General features: G+C 34.6%; 1 protein-coding gene across 1 annotated transcript in view; it reads left to right on the top strand.

Moving 5' to 3' along the window:
• ATRNL1 (attractin-like 1) overlaps positions 1–24,106 on the top strand; it is a 426,906-nt gene that overhangs the window by 134,640 nt on the left and 268,160 nt on the right. Inside the window, exon 26 of the mRNA XM_004680415.2 lies at positions 8,648–8,726. Coding sequence (XP_004680472.1) covers positions 8,648–8,726 — 79 coding nt within the window. The remainder of the gene's footprint in view (positions 1–8,647; positions 8,727–24,106) is intronic.

Here is a 24,106-nt window from a genome sequence, read left to right as displayed (position 1 = left end):
TCCAGTTCTATTTCATTCTAGATATTCTTACCATTTATCAAAGGTGCAGTTCTTCCCAACCCTGGCCCTGCCTTTATAAGGTAACTGCTTTGGCTAAGAATTTTATCATCTCTGGAGCTCCACCAGCCTGCTGCTCATCCATATTGGCACTTCCACAGTCAGACATGATAAAGCTGTAAAAGAGACCCTCTAGCTCTTGTATTTAATCAGTAATGCTTATTAATGGTTTTCAGTTTCTCATTATCCCTCTGCAGGTATTAATATGACAACAATAATCAGCCAGCTCCACTCTCTTTGGAAAGCATTTTCCCTATATTCTAAATGCCTATGTGATTCATCTCTAGAATTCTCTTCTTAAATTTAAACTGAAATTCTCTACCCATTACACAATAACTCCCCTAGTCCCTTCCTCTAGCCCCTGACATACACCATTCTGCTTTCTCTCTCTTTGATTTTCACCTTAGTTATCTCATATAAGTGCTATCATATAGTATTTTTTTTTTTGGCCAATATTTTGTTAGACTGTTGTTTTATTATTGTTGATCTTTGAATGTTCTTTATATAATCTGGATATAAGGTTTTGGGTTTTTTTGCTAGATACATAATTACAAATATTCTCTCCTACTACTCTTTGACTTGCCTTTTAATTCTTTCAGTTGTTTGCTATGAATAAAGTAATTTTAGTTTTGTAAAATTCAATGTATTTTATTTTCTTTCATAAAATATGTTTTGACCTAACTCAGGGTCATTTGGTTTTCCTTCTCAACGTTCATACAACTACATTGTAGTTGTCTGTGACCCCCAAAGGAATAATGGGGTTGGATCACAAACAGATCTCTGACCAGAAGGAAGCAGAAGAGAATAAATACTGCAAGATTTCATTTGTATAAAGTTCAGTAATCGAAATGGACTGTGGTATTAAAAATTATGTGACAGTTATCTTTGAGGAAAAGGGAATGTTAAGTATAGTTTATTAGGGTGGTGGTTACATAGCTACAGTGATCTAATGGTTTTGTGATAATTGGTTGAAATTTCTGATTTCCCTGTGTTATAAACTAATGCTTTAGGAAAAGTTTTTTTTTTTTTAAGCATTTACTACCTTTAAAATTAAAAATGTTTTTCCTAACTACATAGTTTGAAAAGTCATGCTTTAAATAACTGTACAGAGGAGCACTGTAATACTTTATTATTTGGATGATTCTACTCAGGAAGGTTGTTTGTAACAGGAAAGGTCAACCAGGAAGCTCTTTCTGACTAAATGGTCTCTGTTTAAACCTTTGTCTAGGGCACTTCACAGCACTCTATTTTGGGGAAGATATTTCAAGGAATAATTAAAGTGTTATCAAATATGCTCTGTAGATTTGTAAATCTGTTAGCAGTTTGGGGGAGATTCATTTGGTTATTTTCTGGGACTTTACATAAATGATCTCTGAAGTGGATTTTATAGATTTTTTCAGCCTCATTTAACTCTTCACATGGCTAGGTGGCAGTAGTTTAATTTGGGTGGAATTGATCCCTCAACAGCTTCATGAGGGAACTAAAGCCAGTTAGTGTGTAGTTGTCAATTAACCAAATGATTGGTGAAAATCAGGCATGTGTAATGGTATGTGGCATAAGTCCTGCAACTATTGCATCCATTTTTATTTTCCCTGAAGGGGAATGAACCTTTGAATAAAGCCGATGAACAGAAGAATGTGTAGTTTGAGAGTTAGTGGGAAATAGCTAGGGGCATGGTCAGACCAAACCTAGAAGTTAATTCTCTTTCAGGCACTGGGGTGTGTCCTGGTCTGTTCACACTGCTGAAATAAAATACCATAGACTAACTGAATTAAAAACAGAAAGTTTTTGATCTCAGTCTTAGAGGCTGGAAGGTCAAGATCCAAGCCCCAGCGTGGTGGGCAACCGTGAGAGTTCTCTGCTTGGCTTGTCAGTGGCTGCTCTCCATGGGCTTTCCTTGACTCATGGTCTCTGGAACAGAGCACTCAGGCTTACAAGGACAGTAATTCTGTGGCCCAGGGCTTCATCCTAAGAGCTCAGATAACCTTAATTGCCTCCTAAAGTCCCTTCCTCCAAATACAACTGCATTGCAGGCCAGCCTTTAACATAGGAACAAAATGCATTGATTCCACCTCAACCATCCCACGTCTTAACTCTGCTCATAGCAAGTCTAAAGTAACATACACTTGAAGAGGTGGGATCCTGTATTTCTGCAACATATAGTGTTGTAGGCCAATGTTACATTAATAAAAATAGTTCTCATAAAAGATAATGTGCAAAGTCTTATTTAGAGGTAATTTAAATCAGATATGAGTGAGTCTTAAGGTGTTGATTATCCTGAGATCGAATTCCTCTCCCTCATGAACCTGTGAAGACAGACAGATTATGTGCTTCCAAAATATAGGTGAGCCAGGGATAGGGAGAAAGCTGGAGGAAGAAGAGGTGTTGGGTCCATAAAGCGTGTTCAGACCTTAGCAAGGCAAATCCTATCATCGCCTTTTAAGATACAAGATCATGTGCTTTGGTTCTGTCCCCAAGTCCATGCCCCTGGGATGACAGCATCACAAGTCCCGCCCCTGCTACCTTATGTAGGGTACAGCCTCTTTAGCTTGGCAGAGTCACTCTGATTTTGAAGCAAGGAGTTGCCCTCAAGTCACTGGGTAGTGACATCTTGGTCCCCACAAACCAAAGAGGTCAATCTTTGGAAATTGAAATGTGACTAACCTTGGCTCCCTGGACCTTTGGTGGGAGTGGGAGCCCTGATGATCTCTGAATTGCCTTTGGGTCACCTGACTTTTATTAAATGAAAAGAAATATTCCAAGTTAAATAGTCGTATGGTTTCATCCTGTAAAGTCCAAAAGGTCTGATAGCCTGCCTTGTTTTTGTCATGGTTGCTTTGGTACCCTCTCCTCAATACCATTAGTAGTGACTCTGCTGCTGTAATCTCAATGCTGTTCCTGGTTTCCATTGAGATGTTTGATTAAGTCCAAGAATTATACCTGTTATCTGTTTATCATATTGTATTGTTGGGACATGCCTAGAAAATACACTGGTGTAAGCCTTCTCAGGAAAATCTCTCCCTATGTATATCCAGAATAAAGCTTATCCCTTAAGGGTGCCTGCTTACCCACACACCTGTATCATTGACAGTAACTGGCCAAAGAGTTCATGAGGTGTTAAGCTGAGTTTTCAGAGGGAAGGCAGAGCTGAGGACACAGCAGTGGTAGAGCGCACAGCTGTCCTGCAGTTTGTCACACCAGAGCAGGGAATAGGTGGAAGAAAGAAGCGAAGAATTGAAGAGGGCTCTACCCACTAAGCTGAAGGGTGTAGTTGGACACTGAATACCTATGAATTTTCACTGCCTGGTGTGGCAGATGCATTCCCAGATGCTGTGTGCTCATTTGGCTTTTTTGCAGTTTGTGAACTTGGGGGTGTGCATGGAATGGGGAGGGAGAGAGGGAAAGAAAAGGAGGGACTGAGCTCTCTAATGTCTTTTGTGAGAACGCTACTGGATGAGGGTTTTACTTCCAACCTCACTTAATATTAATTACTTCCTAAATTTTCTACTTCCAAACATTGGTTGGTAGAGTTGTAACATGTGATAGAGTTGTAACATGTGATTTTGTGGGACCACACTTCATTTTATTGTAAGGGAGTATTATTAAATCCATTTATTCTCAATACTGTTTATTATTCCATTTTGTATTAGGTTTTCTGTTACTTGCCTTTGAAATCATCTTAACTAATCGTGCACCTTAAGGTATATTTAACTGTTGCTTAACAGTCCTCAAAAAAGCTTGTAACAGTTTGTCATGAACATAAACTGTTGATTTTTTATCTTTGCCAATACAATGAAACAAATACTTTTTTATTACAGTTTTTATTACGTTCTAAGTGATATTTTTCTTAACATTTTAGTTGTTAAGAAAAAAAATCCTTCAAGTGTTAAGAAGGTATTTTTGCAACCTTTGAAAGGTATTTTCTGAAATAGCAGTTATTAGGAGATAAATTACTTTTTAAAATAATATTTATTTCAATACTATTCCCTAGTTTCTAACAATTTTCAGTAAAATGAATGACTAATGTACCCATGATGACTTTTAAAATATGTATTTAAGGCTTGAATTTTATGATCAATTAACTTCAAATTGTTCTAAGATAGTGACAATATTATCTCCTTTTTGCATTTGGTCAGCTAGATTACCACTGGCGTCTTTTTTCTTTGTCACTAGTAACCTGCTTTACAATGTAACCTTATGTTGCATTGTGTTATTTTCACTGGATTCTTTTTAATATCCTCTAAATGAGAATACTAACGAGCTTTATATTTTGTCACATTAATAACCCTGTCCATAATGACCACTTTATAAAGGCTAAAATTGTTATTGAAATACCTCTCCTCACATTTCTGTGTGCGTGTGTGTGTGTGTGTGTGTTTGTTTAATTCCTGTGGCACTTTTACTGCATGATGTCAAACATTTGAGATCTCCTGGCACTGTTATAAAGCAGGTTTAAAAAAATGAAATCCCAAATGTCCTCTCCCTACTTCAGTGTCTATACCAAGAAGGTGTGACAACTGTTATGTAATATATTGAAAGATTCTGAAAGAGAGTAGTGGAACTAAATATTTTTTCTGAAAAAATTGCCACATTATACATTAAAGAATGTTGACTTTGAGGTTGCCCATTAAAACATTTGACTTCACAAATAAATTAGAGAAAAGCTAACTGGAACAAATAAACCCATAATTTTTGGAGTAGAAGTTTCTTCTCATTCAATGTCCAAAAAGTCAGAATAAAAATTTTCAGGTTTTATCATATTGAGAAGAGATAAATATTTTAGGGGCTTGAACAAATGCTTTCTATGCTAATTTAAATTAGGTTATAAAAATGACACTCTTGAGTCACAAAATTTAAATCACAATGAATTTAGGTTCTCCATGAAGATTCAGTAAGTCTTCACTACCTTCAACTGAATCTATATTATATAACCATTTATTTGGGGGGTTAGTGTAGCTCATCAAATAAAAATATGTTATATATTTATGTTCTGAAATGAATACTGAATATGTTAGCTACTCTTGCAGGTGTTCTGAAAGAAAACATTCACAGAATTTGATATATGAATGAATCTAAGGGATGATAAATGTCATGTGTTTTTACATTTTAGCTGGAAGTTAATGATGAAACAAGTCAGGGGAAAGGCAAGACCGTGAAACTTAATATTTCTGTAATTTGAGCAATTTACTTAACCTCTCCATGAGTCAGCTTTCTTATCTTTTAAATGAGTGCATAAGAGCATACAGGTATACTGAGTGTGGCTGTGGTAATTAATGTAATTATGCGCGTCACACTGCATTTGATATGTATAAATCAGCAAATCAGAGCTGCTTTTATTATTACGAATGCTTTCACGAGTTCAGTTTGGACCTAGTAGGTTTGAGCTGATATTATTTCTTGTGTTCAAATTCGTAATGGTATTTGGTAAGACTGAAATGCAGATAAATGGACTACTAGACTCTATCTAGAGTATCAATTCTCAGAACCATACTTGATAGTTACAGTGTTAATGTGGGTGTAACAATGGAAGTGTAACCACTGAGACAGGATTTCCCAGTAGATATGGCTTTTCATACTATTGTCATGTCGGGTTGGAAAAATCTCTGTTGGGGTGGGGCTGGGTGAGCAGGACTGTTATAGAATGCTTCCCAGGATCTTGCTAGATGTTCACCATGTAGTGACAACCAAAATTGTCTCTAGACAATGACAAATGTCCTTGAGAGAACAAAGCTCTTCTGATTGTGCCAAACTCTGGACTAGAGGGAATCACGTCAACTTCCTCAAATATATAAAGACGTTTTGGCATATACGAGAAGGAATTGACTTGTTGAGTATAATTAACCCATGAGACAGAAGAAGCAGCTCTGATTGAGAAAAGTTAGGACAGTTTAATAGAACATTTTCATAGTTTGATTTAGCTAAAAATAGAATGCATGGATTGTGAGTCAGCCGCTTCTCAGCTATGATAAGTATTTAATTAGGGGCTAGATCACTAATAAAGCTGTGCTGGGAATTTTTTTCCTGGGAGGGAGCTTGAACCAAATAATCTCTTAGATCCCTTTAATAATAGAACACTCTCATTTTGGCAGGTTTAATGATATAGATTTGGAATTTGTTCCACATAAGGTCAAGTTGAAACTATGAGAAAAGCTGAGCCCTTCCTTTGAGCACAAGGGATAATAACAACACAGTTTTGAGAAATGAGTTTAAAGGAATGCCCAAGATTTAAAAGGGTGAAACTGCAACACACCCCACCTGCCCTGAATGTCAGGAAGGGTGTAAGAAAATTCAGACAATAGTATCTACAGAAGAGGTGTCAAAGGACCAGTGATTGGGAATCATCTTACTCCAATGTAGCATATAAAGAAATAAGGAAAAGAACAGATGACCTGAACCCCAAACACACACTTGGACTCTGACTGCAGAACTGAAACTACCAGAGGAGGAGAGGGTTGGGATCAAAGGGGGTCGCCTCAGTAGACTGCGATGGAGGATGATTGGTGCCTTGGTGGTGGGGATGGTGTGGTAATGTACATCCAAAGAGGTGTGACCCTGTATCGCCAAGATGTGTACAATATTGTAAACCAATATGACATAAATAACTAAAAAGTTAAAAAAAATGGATGGTTGGTATTGTGAATGGAGAAGTAAAAGTCATTTGTTAAAGGTAAGTCATCTGTAGAAAGTCATGATTCAGGTATCCCCTGAAAATATTGAATATGTTTCATAAACATTTATCATTGTTAAGCTTGACATTTTTATTAGTACACAAGCCAGATGGCAGGTTATAAGGAGACTAGATTATGAGGGAATGGACATTGAGGGGGCTACATTGATAATTTGCTTCAACTAGAGGAAGCTCCTGACCAGTAAAGTAGGGTTATTGTTTTTATTTGTGAGGAAAGGTAGCACTTCTGAAAAGCTACATTAAAATAAAGCAGAAAAAGTTTATAAATATTAGAAAAGTAGTGATACAAAACACCAGAAAGATACCTTGGAGGTTGGAAAGGATATCAAGTCACTGGCTTATTAAAAAACAAATCCACTTCCTCTGATGATAGAAAGAGGATTCTGATATTCTGATGATAGCAAGATTTATCAATTAAGGATGAAGACCAGCTTTTTTTTTTTTTTTTTTTTTTTGCTGTGACCAATGAATTTGTAGTATCCCAAACTGCTGCTATTGTCAGATGCCAGCAGGTCACATTCCCTACAGGTCAGAAGTCAGGAGGGGAGAATTTAAGGTTTTAGTAGCCGGATTTTAGTTTTGGCTTTACTGCGTACTCCTGTACATAGAAATGACTGACTTGGAACTCTGAACACTGATTCTTCTTTCTAAAATAAGAATAGTATATCCTTTATGTAAGTGCTCTTATGAAAGTCAATCTGAGCATCAGTGTGAAGTATCGGCATTCAGTGGACAGGACTAGAATTATTGCCATTGCCATCATTACTGAAAGGTGTTCTAAGTTCTCCAAGTGTGTCAAGAGAAAAAAATATACCAAAGACTTGACAAGAGTGGAAAGTGTTGAAAATTGCACAGCTTATGATTGAATCATTCATAAATGCAAGATTTATCAATTAAGGAAGACCAGCTTTTTTTTTTTTTTTTTTTTGCTCTGACAAATGAATTTGTAGTATCCCAGTTCTCCTGACCTCTGGGTTTTTAATGGCATCATCTTTAACAACAGAACAAAGGAGGAATATAAACAGTGACATAGGTTTGGGACAGGTGACTCAGATGCACACAAACCTGGAATTTTGAAATTTGTCAATTCAAATTATGACTGACAGCGTATTCTGCATTACCATAGCTTATTGAATATTGCACCTAATATGTGTAGAACACAAGTTTGTAAGTGAATTTAAACATTAACCTAGGTCAGGGTTTCTTAACTTCATACAACAGACACTGTGGGTTGGCTATTTCTTTGCTGTTGTAGGCAGGTTTGTGCTTTGCAGGATGTCTAGAAGCATCTTGTCTGTATTGACCAGGTGCAAGTTGCAACCCCCATTCCAGTTACATTGATCAAAAACATCTCCAGACATTGGCAAATGCCTCCTGGAGAGAGGAGGGAAGCTTAATTCTCACCTTCAGTGGAAAATTCTTACCTTCCATTGAGATTTGTGGCTTATCAAATAAAAATCCATTCTGGTATTTAAATACCACATTTATACCTGGAATAATCTCATATCTAAAAATAGTTGCTAATAAAGATAAAAATGAATGAATATGTGTACTATTTGACTTTGTAAAATGTATATATTTTATGACTGAATACAATTTTATGTAGATTTTTGTTGTTCCATAAGACCCATAAAATTATAAATTTACATTCCCTGTGACCGAGATTATCTTAAAGATAGACTATAATTTATAGAAAGGAATATAAAAAAATCTTCCCTTCATGTATATGTTGGTTTTACTTGAAGACATTTTAAAAACTACTAAAGTACTGTTTTTTTGCTTGAATTATTTACCAACGCAAATGCTTATTACAGCTACACATATTTAAAGTCCCTGCATATTAGCATTTCATTACATATTTCACATTTTATAAGCAAAACTTTGTTGTCTTCTGTGTTACAGTTGCTTTTTATCCTTGTTACTGGTGGCGGCTGTGGTGTGGAAGATCAAACAAACATGCTGGGCTTCTCGGCGGAGAGAGGTATCAGTGCTATTGTTTAATGCTTCTATTAAAGATTTGAGCAAAGATACAGATTTCCACTGCTTAATTTATATGCTCCTTTCTAGTCCAAAATTTCAAATCAATTTTATTTATTAAGATTTAATAATAAATCTAGTATCTTTTAAGCTTTGGAAGAAATGTTTCTATTTTAAGTCACTATCTGTAGAGGCATTGTTTACCAGCAAACTATCTCTAAAATGGTGTTTGAATTATAGTGGATACAAATATTAATTGTGTTGATTAAAATTTTGCAAGTTCTAAGTAATTAGTTATAATTTTTCTTTTATACTTTTTCTGTTGCAATTTAAAAGCTGAGTGATAAATTTGTTTTTATTTTCAATTTTTTATAATCAAATCTTGATCATTTTAGGATAATTTTATAATCTTAGTATATTTGAAGTGCACCTCAATGTTTGCACTTCAATTTTATATCAGAATTTATCATGTATGTTCCTTACAATCTTAAGTGGATAAGTAATACTCTAATATTCTTACCAAACAAATGATGATATAAATGTATTAATTTATTAATGTGTATATTAGTTTATTGAAAGAAACAAAGAAATATAATAATCTAAGGAACATAAATGTGTAGTAGATTTACTCTTCTATACCTCCTATAATGAAATAGCAAGTTTCTGCTTTTATTAATATTATTAACTTTATATTTATAGTTCCATGTTTGTGTGTGTGTATAAAACATTTTACACTTTATAAATTAGCAGTGTAACTACTTACCTTATTTTTTCCACATATAAAATAGTTATATTTGAAAACAATCCGGAATATTCTATTATACAGAATTAGTAAATTAATTATTTTTAAGCATCTATCAAAGCTATTATACAGAATTAGTAAATTAATTATTTTTAAGCATCTATCAAAGCTAAGTGCCTATCTATAATGTATTTGAATAAAGTATCCATCTTAATCCTTTATGTCACCCTCATTTTTTATACATGGCCAATATAACGTGACCAGTAAGAATTTACTTGGTATGACCCCATGATAAAAAGTAATCTAATTAAAGGGGTGTCATTAACTATAAATATTTGTCACAAAGTAGAACCTTGTGTGGACATCAGCAGTCTTCTAGATATGGTAGTCTGTTAAGTGAAATTATAGATTTGGGAAGAGAAAAACAGTTGTAAGACAAGAGGTGTGAGTGCCTTGCATAATGGAATAAGGCAAGTGACAAGAAGTCACTGGAAGAACAGTCAGGGAGCCTGGTTCTAGTTATGACTAGCAAAGTCTACTGATCTGAGTTCTAAAGATTATGAAATGCAACTATGTAAATATAGCACTGTGCAAAGGTCAGTGCACACCTTTGCTGTTGCCTTACTTCTGAAGATGGGTAAGTAGTTTAATTGAATTCATTTTCCTCCAGAGAGAAGTGGTTGTACTATGTAACTAATTCCCAGTTTGAAGTTCCCCCAGCTCTCAGGATGTTCATGTGTAATAATTAAGGTTTAAAAACAGTATTAAACATTTGAGAAATTTGTGAATAGTTCATCTACTCAGAAATTTTCACTCTTCTCAAAATTACAAGTTGCTTTTGGCTAATATACTACCTCAGTGTTGCTTATCTTGTGTAATCAGAAACATGGAAAAACTTGGATTATCTTAATTTTCAAAATATCAATATAGATTTATCTTTTGATCAAGAATCAGAATTTTTCAAAAAATGACTTGCACATGTAGGGGAAGGGAGAAGAGGAAGGTAGAATTGGTTTAGGGGTTACAGAGTCCCTCTAATCTTGCTTCTAAATAGGACTATGCCCCTCTGTAAGGTTTCATCTAGGTAGTGTCTGTGAAGAATGCTACCATGCCTTTAATTATCTTTCTCTACCCAACTACAATCTGCCTTGTTGAGAAATTCATGTCCTGTTACAATATATCCTAAAAAATATTTTGTGGAATGTTCTCAAGCTTAATTGTATTAAATTCCTTAAATAAATCATTCTAAAAGTATCAAAAACCATCCATGCAGTGATATACTCTTAAGTAAAGCTGACATCATTGTCATGACTACTAGAGATTAGGTCACAGATTTTAGATTATTAAAAGATTGTCATTTTCCTCCTAGAGGCCCTTAGGCTTTTAACCATACTACTGTAGTTTGTTTAATTCCTTTTGTAGATTTATTTGAATAGAATGCTTTTTTTTTTTTTAAATCTGGTGCTCTCTTTAGTTTTATCTATTTGATTTATTCTAATATTACCCAATGAAAAAGAGGCCAGTATTTTTTTTCTTTATAAGAATGTTATTTTCTCTGAAATCCTAAGAGATCAAAAATTGTAAACCTCAGGTTACCCCTGTGATTAGTAGGATGACAATTTAATTGTAATCGTAAACCATGATTATGTAAAGGATTCTTCCAAGTGTGTCTGTGATTTTGTTACAGACTTGTACCGCTTTCTAAATGCAAGGGCTGTTTTAAAATGACAATAATCCTTAGACATTTCCTAATTTATTTTGTTAATTCAATTAAGCATATTACCTCTTTGTTTTAAACTATTTAAAACTTTCTTTTCTCATAAGTATGTACATTCTTGTGGTATAATTTTAATATCAGAAGTTATTATTAATGTTATGCCTTTTGAATTGCATCTCTGAGAATTCTTGAGCTCTTAAAAACACAAAAAGTAAACTACAAAAGACTTAAATTTTATAATTATCTCTTCATATAGGAACTCCAAACTCATTTGTATGATAAACCTATTAAAATATGAAAGTTTTCTGGTGGGCTGTGCTTACGAATGGGGGATAATAAGTGGCTATTGATCAGTAGAAATATTATAATACACTATAACAATGAGAGTCCATTTTGATAGCTTGTTCTTACTACAGAGGTATTGAAAACATCTAGTTTCAATGGCACAAGCAATTTTAGTTATTACATTATAAAAACTTTTGTTCAAAGGAGTCTCTTGAAATATTGTCAAACTTAGTAATTGTTTTTAAATGACATTTGAGTTTTTAATAGGTTAAAAACCCATCGAAGCATTGAGTTTATTCCTTGCAATGAAGACATGTAATCTTGTATTTGATTAATGTGAGTGAAAATGTCGCACGTTCTCTCTACTCTGCCCAGTAACATTGGTTTACTACCCAGTAGGTGGTTCAGAGGTGTAGGCTCAAGCCTCCCAGATGCACACCCCCACCCAACCATCACCACCAGGCACACGCTGTCTTTCACTGTTGTCCCCACAGTGCATTGCTCCGTCATTCCCTGCCCATATTATGGCCTCTGCAAGTAGAAATACAAGCCTCTACTTGTAGCTTTATAGTCAGGTTCCTAGGGTTTGTTAACTATAAACATATAGTTATGGGAGAAGAAAAGCTCCTGCACAGTGAAAGAAACTATTAATTAAACAAAGAGAACCAAGTAAATAGAAGAAAACATTGGCACATCCTACATCTGAGGGCCCTCATATGTTCCAAATATAAAAAGAACTTATGCAGTTCAAAATAAGGGGGTGGGGGAAAGCCCAATCAAAAAATGGGCAGAAGAGCTAAACAGGCTGTTCTCTAAACACAACACAGATAGCCAGCAGATGCATGAAAAAAAAAAAAAAATGCTCACCATCACTTAGCACTATGAAATGCAAATCAAAGTCACAAAGAGATACCATCTCACACCTGTGAGATGGCCTGTATCGAAGAGACCAGAAACAAGTGTTGGAGAGGATGAATTCTCTCTGTTAGTAGGAAGGTGGACTGGTCCAGTCCCTGGGAAAACAATATGGAAGTTGCTCACAATGTGAAAAATACATACCATATGGTCTAGTAATACCCCTCCTGGGTATTCACTTCCGAGGGGTATATGCATAGACATATTATCTACATGAAAATTTTAAGAGAATTGCCAAAAATGATCTCTGGGCTCTGGGCTTGTTATTTGCTAAAGAAGGATGATTGTGTTATTTTATAACACAAATAACTGAATTTTAGGAAAGCATAGAAAACAAGACCTAATATTTTGGAATTAAATATTTTGCAAAAATAGCATTCAGTTATCACCCTGGAAGATATATATTATTTTTAGCTTTTTGAAAAACTCAAGGAAAGTTTGAGTGCTGTGCTCTATGTTTATAACTCACAAGTGGGAGAATTATAATTTGAAATTGTCAGATTCCAAAATTCAAATTCTCTGAATAGAATTTCAAGATAGTTTGAGTTTCTCTCTGTGTGTATATTTGGGTAATATGCTGTATTTCATCTAATATTTTAAAACAATCATTATTTAATATACCACTAAGAAGCAGTGTCAAACTGTGACACAGTGCTCTTCTACCACTAAGCATATTTTATATTGATCGAAACCATTTTTGTAGAATCGCTAGGTTACATATTTTATTCTATATTGTTTACACATACATTCAAAAGAAAGTAGGAGAAAAATAAATTAGTTAATCTTTTGCTAGAACTTGTTCAAATTTGCATAGTGTCTCATAAGTCACTTTTTGACTCAGGTAAAATGTTTTATTTGTTTCACACAGTATTTCTGACTAGAATAATCAAGTTTGTGTCTGTGCAGGCAATGACATCTATATCCTAAATGCCATCTGGCTAGCAGTGACTGTACAATGTCATTGATTGTAAGATACATTGTATTTCATAGATATTAACATGTGAAAACAAAATGTAGTTTAAAATCAATAACAGGTGGTAGGACTTACTTTATGAGGTTTTAGTACTAAGTGAGTTAAGGCCTGCTTAGTCCTCACTTTCCTGCCTTGTGCTTATCTGGCTTCAACAGATGTTGACCGTTATTATTGTTGATGTGTCATGTAAGGAAAGTTCAGCATTATATTAAGCATTAATATTATTAACAGACATTCTGTATACTCTTGTCTCTCCTCCTCCATATCCACTCCTGGGAGTTTAAATCCATTATACTTTTAACATCACCTGTGTATCTTAAACCATATTTTTATCTTTCTCTAAGTTCTACTCACTGCCCTGTCCCCACCTGAACCTATAAATTAGAATTTCTTTGAGGCTCAACTTGATGTGTCTATTTTTAAATGCCACAGTTTTTTTTTTAAATAATATATATATACCATTGGCATTAAAATTCTTCTGTGGCTTCCACTCTTAGAGCGAAGGGAAGATATTGAAGGTTTTAATATTTTATTATTTTTTTAAGCAGGGTAGTTAAGTGATTTGAGATGAAGTTGATTGAAGGTAAAATTAGTTTGGGGATAGAAGTTTATATGTTCAACTTGAGAACTCTGTTAGATATTCAGTTAAGTACATTAAGGCAGGAAGAGCTGACTTACCTAAAGAAATATATGTGCAGAAGTTCCTCCTAAAACTTGTAAGCCAGTGTTCACAGTGGCATTGTTGATAGTGCCCCCAAAGTGAAAGAGTCCCAAATACCCATCACCATATGAATGAATGTATAAACTGTGGTATGTATATTAGAGGAATAGTCTTAAAAAATGAATTAGTGGGTTAATCTTGAAATCACTGACTACAAAAAAAGCAAATCTATATATTTCACCTAATGAAATTCATGGTTTTCTTAAACTGGTTTGCTAATGGGTAGGAGGAATTGGGGGCCAAAGGTGGGTGATTACTTACAGGTATAGATAGAGTCGTTTTTGAGGGGATGGTGAAATGTTCTAGAATTAGTCTGTGGAGATTTCTTGCATTGTTCTGTGACTGTACTAAATACTGTGGGTGAATTGTATGTGAATTATAATACATTATACCTTAGAGAGAGAGAGAAAGAGTGAGAGAATATATATTGTACATTCCTGCTTTTGTTCTGTGGAAAATTTTACTTTCAATCCTTCAATCTAAAACCAATCCTTCCACCTGTATAGTAATAGATAATAAGTGATCAAATCATGTACAGCAACCCTATAGTTGATTAAACTTAGAAAAATCACCCATATGAGCTAATGACTTGGTTTTGGTATCTTGTAATGTGAATGGAATTTTCATTATTATAGCACAACAAAGCAAGTAAATAACATCTACTCCTTGAAGTCTTCCATAGTGGCTGCTCATTCACAATCATTTCTGTGGGTCAAGAAATAAAAAAGAAAATGGAAGCTTAAAAGGGACAGTCATTTTCATTTTACTTAAATTTACTAGATGACTAGTGTCTAGTATGTTCTTTATGTTACATCTAAACATCTGACTAGTCAAGGTACCTGAATTACTATTTTTATAATATATCCCATTTTAACCAGTTTTTACTCCTTTATTTACTATTTGTTTTTACAATGGAGTCATGTGCTTAGAATATTCTTTCAAAGAGGTTTCTATAAGAATTCCTGGAGGCCAGTCTAACTGTAATTTTGAGAATTCTTAAAACTACACTCCAGTGGAGTACCTCTCAAAAACCCAAGACTCTTACTCAAGTTTATAGTAGTCACAGAAGGAAAATTACTGAGGATATCAGTAAGAAATTTAAGGCACAGCAAGCTAAATTATAATCTTGGAGAGTTAAATTAAAATATTGGCAAACTGTTATAGACCATGTTGTAATTCTTTGAAAAATGATGACTTCATTGAAAATATTAAAATTGGTTTCTGCGTTTTCCTTCATTTAAATTAAAAAATAATTATATGTAAATAGTTCTATGGATATAGAAAAGACTATAATTTTATAGATGTTATATCATGTAATTTTACATCTGTATCCTTTTGTTTTGCTAAAGAATGATACCGACTATGGCACTAAAGTGCTGGTCTTCGCCTAGTACATTTAAAGAGGTTCTATTTTCTTATCTCAGTCCTAATTCCTTTCTTTGGTATATGAGTTTGAATAACTTTGGAGCACAGACTTTCCAGCTACTGGTAATTTAAAGTAAAAGAGCAACCAAATAAAAAAAAAAAAAACTACACATGGCAATTATTTTCAAGTAAAGTATGTAAGATTATAACTTAAAACTCAGAAATCATCATTTATATTTGAAATGTTCATTTTGACTATCCTTATTTTTAATTATTGCTCACTTATCACATATTTCTTCTAGAATAAAGAGTATTTTCTTTATTCAAGTTATACTATAAAATAACATTGATTTCAATTCAATACAGGTTAGCATGATCCTATTCTACTTCCTTTCAAGAACCTTAGTAAAAATATTCTTACTTTTTCTTAATATATTCTGAAGTACTGACATTGTGGATCCCAGTAAGTTCTATTATTACAACATTATCTCTGACTTTCAAAGACCATACATAACTATTACAACAATTCTTTATAAGGTCCATAGTTTCCTAATCAATATGGGAAAATACATTATTTTTTATAACTGATTTTGTTTTATTATATCATTGAATATAAAACATTTATCTCAAGTAGATGTGGACAATATATTACTTTCAAAATAGTTATTTGCCTAACAGATGAGCTAACATGAATTAAGCAGTAAATCAATTTTGCTTCCTTTAGATAATTAGTAATTTACATATAACCTTTGGCTATTCTTTTATCTTAGAGTATTGATATAAGTTGCATAAAATTGTGTTCTTTATAGAAAGTGCTTTGAAATGCAAACTCTAATTAAAATGCACTATTATTTTAGGACAGTTATGTTGTTAAATGATACTATTGAGACCATCGTGAATATTTGAGAAGCCTGGATGGAGTGTGAGGAAGCTGAACTATAACCTCTATGGAACACTGTAGGTTATTTTATCAGTCAGTAGGAACAAGTGAGCTGCCAAATTATTTGAGAATTGTGTTTTTATAAAGACACATATTATATTTAGAAATAATAAAACTCTTATGACCACATTAAGCTACCCAGAGTGCACACTGAAAGGTCACATTTGTAAGACATAGTAAGGTGCCAGGTACACTGATGGTGAGCGCAGGCACCTGACCTGGAATTGGACTCTAACCCTCAGAGAGTCACCAGGGAGTGAGGCCATCAGGAAGTGAGGCCACCAACACTTTCATAACCCATTGGTTGGCTGCAAACACCCCCCAGTAATAACAGCTGAAATACGTAGTTTCGGAGAATTCATGTAAATTGTGTATCTTGTCCACACATCACTGAATAAGTTCAGCCAGTGCCTGATAATGGGGAAACAACTATATTTCATCATAAAACTTTGAAAAGCTCATTGGTTTTTTAAGATTGAGTATAGAAACTTGTGATGACTGAAAACTTCTGTAACTCCAAATTGATGTTCAACATCAATAGATTAATAGATTGGATCAAAGTGTAGTAATCTCAGTATTTTATAAATACATTATTTTTCTTTAGACTGCTATCCTTTTTCTTTTAATATATGTGGTTAAATGGACTACTGTGTTTAAAAATTGAATTATATTGGGGTAATTTGTTTTTTGCAGATGAAAGAATCACTTTTTTTCAGACATTAAATCAAAATTAGGGTTTCACTAATTAAATTTGTTTGCTATTTAATTTTGATGGATTTTTTTTAGTGTAAGTATGTATTAATGTAAAGTATGTGCCAGAAAATCAACCAGGGATGCTATATATAACCACCTATGAAAATATTAATAATATTTAAGATTTATTTTATTTTGCTGTCACTGTTGAGCAACTTAATATATTTTTAATTCAAAATTATACTGACTCAAATTCAAGGTTAATGTGAAATTTTAGATCAATGCAGGGATATTTTTTCCCTTATTTTGTTAAGTTTTATTTATTTTTTATATCTCCTAATTAGCAAATTGCTAGCTCATTAGTGTACAGCTAGGTGGTATTTTAATAACAGTGAAAAACAAGTAATTCTCCAGAGAGTGCTTGCGAGGAGAATAATGCAAAATATTTAAGAATCCCAATGCCCATGATTCCTTTTGGTTTAACTTTTATTAAATCTTTTATTGTCCTGCTACCTGATAGATGAAATATTTGGTGGCTGCTTGAATGTTATCATCCCTTATCTAGTTGTTACTCTGTTTAATATGACTCATTATTGTGCTTAGAGTTTATTTTTCTTAAGATAAATGTTTGCTGGATTTCAAATGAAGGTGACTTTGATGCTGAAAGCTGGCAGTTAACGATAACAGAGGAATAACTTTTTATGAGTGTGGGCACATGGGAGTCGCGTCTGGTAGAGGTTATTGTTTATGCACAAAAGTGGCGGCTGGCACGACTTGTGCTGGCTGTTACATCGTGGGTGATCTATGTTATTTGAGTGAGGGGGAATAAAAAGATATCATGGTAGATCCTTTCTCAGTATTGAAGTTCACAAGAAATATAACAAATTCTAGTTGATGTCATCTTTTTTAAGCCCCAAATTTATTATTGAATGGGACTTAATCATCTCAATACAGGAGCATTAAAGGTAATAAAGACTTTCACTGAAGATAGGGTATCCAATTACAGAAGTCATGTTCTGGCTTTTTGTTGTGCTTGAGATTTTAAATTCTAGCAGCGTCATTTTGGTGGCAATATATTCCATTAATATTGACCATAAAACATACACATTCTTGTTTGTGGGGACTAATTTTTACTTTAAGTTTGAATGCAGACTACCAAATTTTTAAATTGATTTTGATGTTTAAGTTTTAATTCTGATTACATTTAAATTTAAGTTAAGTAGTTCATCACATATGCGAGGACAAAATAAAAATGTACGAACTGAGGTGCTTCGCCAGATCTGTGTTCCTCTTAACCAAGCTCCCCACACAGCATTATTTCTTATGTGTCCTTTCAATTTTTATGTAAATATCAACAAATGCAGGTATGTAAGCCAATTTGCCTCATTTCTTACACAGTGTATTTCCATATGTCCTCAAGCTGGAGACATCCCGCATTGTAATATAAAATTTTTTTAAAAAGACTTATTTGCTTATTCTTACAGAGCTGGGGTGCAGGCCAGAGTTGCAGGGGTTGAGAGTACTCACCAGAGACAGAGTGGGGAGCAGAACAGGAACATCATTGAGGCTTACTGCTGAGGGGAGCAGGGGGTGGGGAGCAGGAGAGGTCTGCCGCGCCACGTGGGTCACCTTTCGGGGCGAGATCGAACTCCACTGAAGTGGCTGCTGCTCGCTTGCAGTGCTGCGTCCTAACCCGTTGTGCCACTGGGGCGGGCCCATAATATAGCGTTTTTAAGTATCAGCAAGCAAAAAGAATCCTGGCAACTAGAGGGTGGCAGGTCATTACAAAGTGCATCATAATGTCAGAAGTAGTAAGATGTGGAAACGGCAGCACAAGAAACTGCTCTGTACTCGCTGCTACACATTCCTTTCGCCACTTTGCAACATAACACGAGTGTCTTTGCACTTCAGAGCTCTAGTCCTTCTTTACAGGGACATTGTATTTCATAGAATGGTTTATACTCGTTTGTGGAGTCTCCACAAGTGGGTACCCCCACCACCACCCAGTCTTTGGAGCTTATGCTTACCTGTAGAGTATAACTTCTAAAGGGGATTGCTGGCATAGTGGTAATCCCATTTGTAACTTTTACAGCTTTTACAGTTTGCCATTGCAAATTCCCACCGATGGACTGGAAAGTATGTTGTCAAACTAGATTTTTTTTTTTGCCCATGGAAAAATGAGAAATAGCATTTCAAGTGGTTCTGCTTTGTACCTCTTGAATACGAGCGAGCTCAAGAATGTTTTCCTATGCTTCAGGGGTTATTTGTTTTCATTTTTTGGTTAACTTCGTGTTCTTTGTCCATTTTTTAAAAGTAGAATGTTGATTTTTTTTTTTACTTCTTTATTTCTGGAAATTTTATACTTAACACACATTAGCTTTTCTTTCTCATAAATGGGAAACATTTTTACCAGCTTTTAAACGAAGCTGTTGTTTATGTTTAGTATACTCATGTCTTTGAAATTTCTCTTTAATGGCTCCTTGAGCTTGAGTCACGGGGGAAATGCCTTCCCCACAATTAGAGGGGAATCTCAGCTATGTCAATCTAGAAATGTTGTGGCTGCTTGCTTACATCCTGTGTAGGCTACGCCTGGGCGGTCCGCAGTGAGCGATTATGCAGATACTCACACACCCTGTGCTCCTTCCATGACTGACTTCAGAGGGGCCCTGGCCACTCTCACTGGCCGCTGTGGTCGGAGTGTGTCTTCACAAGTCTGAGGCCTCCTTTTTTGCCTAAGCCGCGCTTTCATTTTGGAAGCTTGCTAATGCAAGACTCCGTGGAACCTGACCACCACCCACCAAGGAATTCTGGTGGGGAGACCTGTATCAAGCAGAACCACCACACCAGGCAATAACTCAGCAAAATCTCAGTCAGGTCTCCAGACGGGTTGGTGCGGGGGGTTGGGAGGCTGTGGATGTGGGGAGGAGTGAGAGGATTCACTGGAGACAGTGTTGGGAGCAGAGCAGGCTGCTGGACTGAAATACATTGCTGAGGGGAGCAGTCGGCTAGACAGCCGAGGTCTGCTGCACCATATGAGTCAGCTCCGTGGCCGAGATACATTTATTAACAGATTTTTCTTTTCAACCAAAGTTTTGAATTGTTCTCATTATCCCATTCTAAAATCTTAAGATTTGCAGGAAATTAATGTTCATTAACGTTGGTCTGTCTAACTATGGATCGCTCACACATTTTAGTAAATATTAACCACTTTTAATAAATATTTAATAAATATTAAGAACTTTTTTTTAGTATGCTAGCAACTTCACGTTATTTTGTTTTCATGATTTTTGTGTATTCTTACATAATTATTTGTATAGTTGTTTTTTTTTTTTTAGATTTTGGGAGAAAATACTCTTGGGTACCTATTGAGGTTGAACTAAAATTATAAATTTATTTATAACCTTTATGATATTGTCTCTTCCTATTTAAGAACATAGTGCACCTGTTCTACATTTGTGCTCTTAAGGAATGTTTTAAAGTACTAATCAAATAGGTTTTGTGCAGCTTCTTTTAAATTTATACACACTGAGATTTGCATGATCAAAGGTTATATTTATTAATTTAGCATGTTGTATGCTATACTAAATTCCTTTGTTGTTTGTAGATGTTCTTCAGTTTGTGCTTATGGATTTTTCAGGTGTGCAATCATCAACTCAAGTAGATGGTTCTCTTCCTCTCTTGTATTCATGTTCAGATGTATTTCTTTTATCTAATGATACTGGCTGATGTCTTCAGAGTGGTGTTAATTGTGGTAGGGGTGATGGTGGACACCCTTATGCTATATACTTTGGTGGACATATCTTTGGTCTTCACCCATTTGGTAAGATGCTTTTTTTGAGACTTTTTGATTGACTAATTTATTTACTCACAGAATAGGTTAGAGTGCCATTCAGTTTCATTGAGTGATTTAAATAAAAAATTAATCTTGAGTTTTTATTAAAATTTGCCTTTTTGTATCTGTGGAGATGTGATTTTCTTTTTAAATCAAGTGTCATATTAAGTTGTAGTAACACACTTTCTAATATTTAACTATCACTACACTTTTGTGGTAAAACCCCATGATCATGATAAGCTATTCTTTTCATGAATTGCTAGATTTGCTTGTTTAACTTACAGTTTTGCATTAATATCAATAATAGATGTTGATCTGTTCTTTTTGTTTTTTTCTATATATATAATCTTTTTCAAGTTTACAATTCATTATCTCTGGGTCAGTCTTAATTCCACTGGGATGTCTGTGATTTAAAGATTTATAATGTTTCTCTGCAAAAATATCTGAACAGAAGAATTTTGGAAGTTTAATCTTGAGAGGTTTATCTTTTGCTTCTGTAAAAATTGTTGGTTTAGAATTTCTATGTGTGAATTTCTGTTTTATCCAAGCTACTAAAATCATTTTTTAATATGCTAACTGTTTATAAGTCCATACAAATATTGTTCACTTACCACAATGAATTTAAGCCAAAACTGTGTAACAGGAATGTAAGTAGAAATGTCTGTATATTTAAAATTAAGGAATTCACTTGAAATAATCCATGTGTACAAGATAATGTTACAATAGAAATTAAAGAATGTCTTTAATTGAATGATAAATAAATTAATGTCAATAACTAATGCAGTGGTTACCAATAAGTTGACCATTCTGAATTAGCACATCAGAAAAGATGAATAGCTAAAACCTGTGATCTAAGTGTCCACAAGCAAAATTAGAGAAAAAAAGCAAAATTAAAATCAAGTAAATTGGCTAAAATGAACTAAAGATAAAAGCAGAAATTTAAAAATAGAAAATAAAAACAATAAGGAGCTCAATGGAGTCCTAATTTGATTATTTTAAAAACTAATTGAATTGATCAACCCCAAGGAAGACTAATCAAGGAGTCCTGAGGTCTTCAAAAGTGCTCTTCTCTACAAGAAATGCTGACCATACTATTTCTTCTCTTTTTGTCTGCAAATACCTGTTCAACTTTCAGAGAGTTCAAATGTCATTCTTAAGGAAAATTTATTTCACTCTTGCAGTAAATTGAATTGAATCCCATTGATTAAATTCAAGTTTCATTTTAAGTAAAATGGGAAGTCATTAGATTTTTATGAAGCAGTTACATGATATGATTTATATGTGTGTGTGTCTATATATGCATATATTTATTGATGGATGCAAAGTAGCTTTACATGTTTGTATCTACTTTGGGAGTTTCAAGTTTAAACTTCTACAAATGAAGTTTACTTTCATCCTGCTTACTTCCAGTGCCCCAGTAACCCTTCACCTTGTTCCTCTGGGCTTCTTTCCTACCCCGCTCCCACTCGACAGCCCTCTCCCTCTGGTTGCCTCAGTTTTGCAAAAGGATACTCAAAGTTTGTTATTGATTTGGTTTCTCTATATTTCCTATATAAGTGAGTGTACCCTCTGAAGTTATATTCAGATTTAACACAACCCACATCAGACTCCTAACCTTTTGAAGATATTACCAGGCTGACTCTAAAATTCATGTAAAGATGCAAAAGACTTAAAAGAGCCAAAAGAAAAAGAGAAATATTGGAGGACATACATTTCCTGATTTCAAAACGTCCTAGAAAACTACAGTAATCAAGATAATATGGTACTGGCATAAGGACAGACCTATAGATTAATGGTACTGAGAATTGAGTAATAAAACTCTTACATTGATGCTCAATTGATTTTGACAAATGTGCCAAGACAATTCAATAGTGGAAAATGTCTTTTCAATCAATTGCTCTGGGACAGTGGGATATATATATATATATATATATATATATATATATATATATATATATATATATATATATATGGCAGATGGATTATAGAGCATGTGGATCAACTTGGAATCGAGAGTAGTTATCCATGTAAGGGAGTGATGGTGATTTAGACTAGAGGTTGTAGAACTGGAGACAGAAGAAAACTGGGGTCTGACTATGAGCTGCAGTTTTGTTTTTTTTTTCCTTTCAACAGCTGGGTTGGTAGTCGTACCATCAACTTAAATGATTAGAATTGGGAGAGGGTACATCACAGAGGTGAGCACTATTTGGTTTTATTAACTTGAGGTGCTTGGTGGATATTCAGAGGGAGGGGTCATATAGGCAGATGGACATGAAGTCTTTGGATATACAAGTCTGGATTTCCGAATAAGGGATTGGGCTAAACATATAAATTTTCAAATTATTGCCATAAATGATTTATAAAGTTTAGAACACGATAGATTTCGAATATTATTTGCCAAGGATTGTTCTAAGAAGAGAAGTTGACATATCCTTGGGGAAGTTACAGCTCAGTGAGCAAGTGATCAGTCGATATACACAGTACGTATCTCTAAGCTGTACTGAATTTTACCACTACATAGAGAGCAGTTCGTTAGAGTAAACCTCTCCACATAAGTACATTTGAGCTATCACTAATGAGTAGATAGTTGCTCAATGGAGAATTTGGCTAGTCTGTTTTTCATTGTCAACAAAGGGCAGAAGAAAGGTAGTGAAAGCACCAAGGAGAATGCTAGAAGATGTGCCCATTGTTTTCAAAATGCTGGATAATCTAGTGTGGATGTGTGAGTGGAGAGTCTGGACGGTCCAGCAGGGAAGCAGCTATCCTTTACCATTGACCAAAGGCTTCTTCTGCTGTGAGAGGGACGTGCTTGGGCTGGTGAGGGAGTAAAGGGGAGCCTCACCTAGTCATCCAGGTCAGCTCTGTTACCCCTGGCCACAGTGGGTGACAGTTGTCACAGCTACCTTGCCCTCACCTCTGGATGTGAGGTGAAAGATGAAGCAAAAGATACTTCTGTGTTTATAGGAGATATGAAGACAGAGGAAAATAATTTCCATTCAGACACCTAAATGCATCATTTAAAGAAGTCTGTCCTTTGTAAGGTGGTCACTGAAGTATCCCTTGCAAAATCATGCTTCCACGTCTCCTACTTTGAGAGGAAGGTATGATGAGTGTTCTAAGCTTTTTCACTTTTCCAGTGAACCAAGTGCTTTCAAGTTTACTTTGCCTAATTTTATGAACTTAATGCCAAAAGATAGCGCT

This window comes from Condylura cristata, unplaced genomic scaffold (assembly GCF_000260355.1).
Source record: "Condylura cristata isolate star-nosed mole 26May11 unplaced genomic scaffold, ConCri1.0 scaffold00011, whole genome shotgun sequence".
In the NCBI taxonomy this organism is placed as follows: Eukaryota; Metazoa; Chordata; class Mammalia; order Eulipotyphla; family Talpidae; genus Condylura; species Condylura cristata.
The sequence above is the reverse complement of the archived record's forward strand: the minus strand, read 5'-3'. Positions and strand labels throughout refer to the sequence as shown.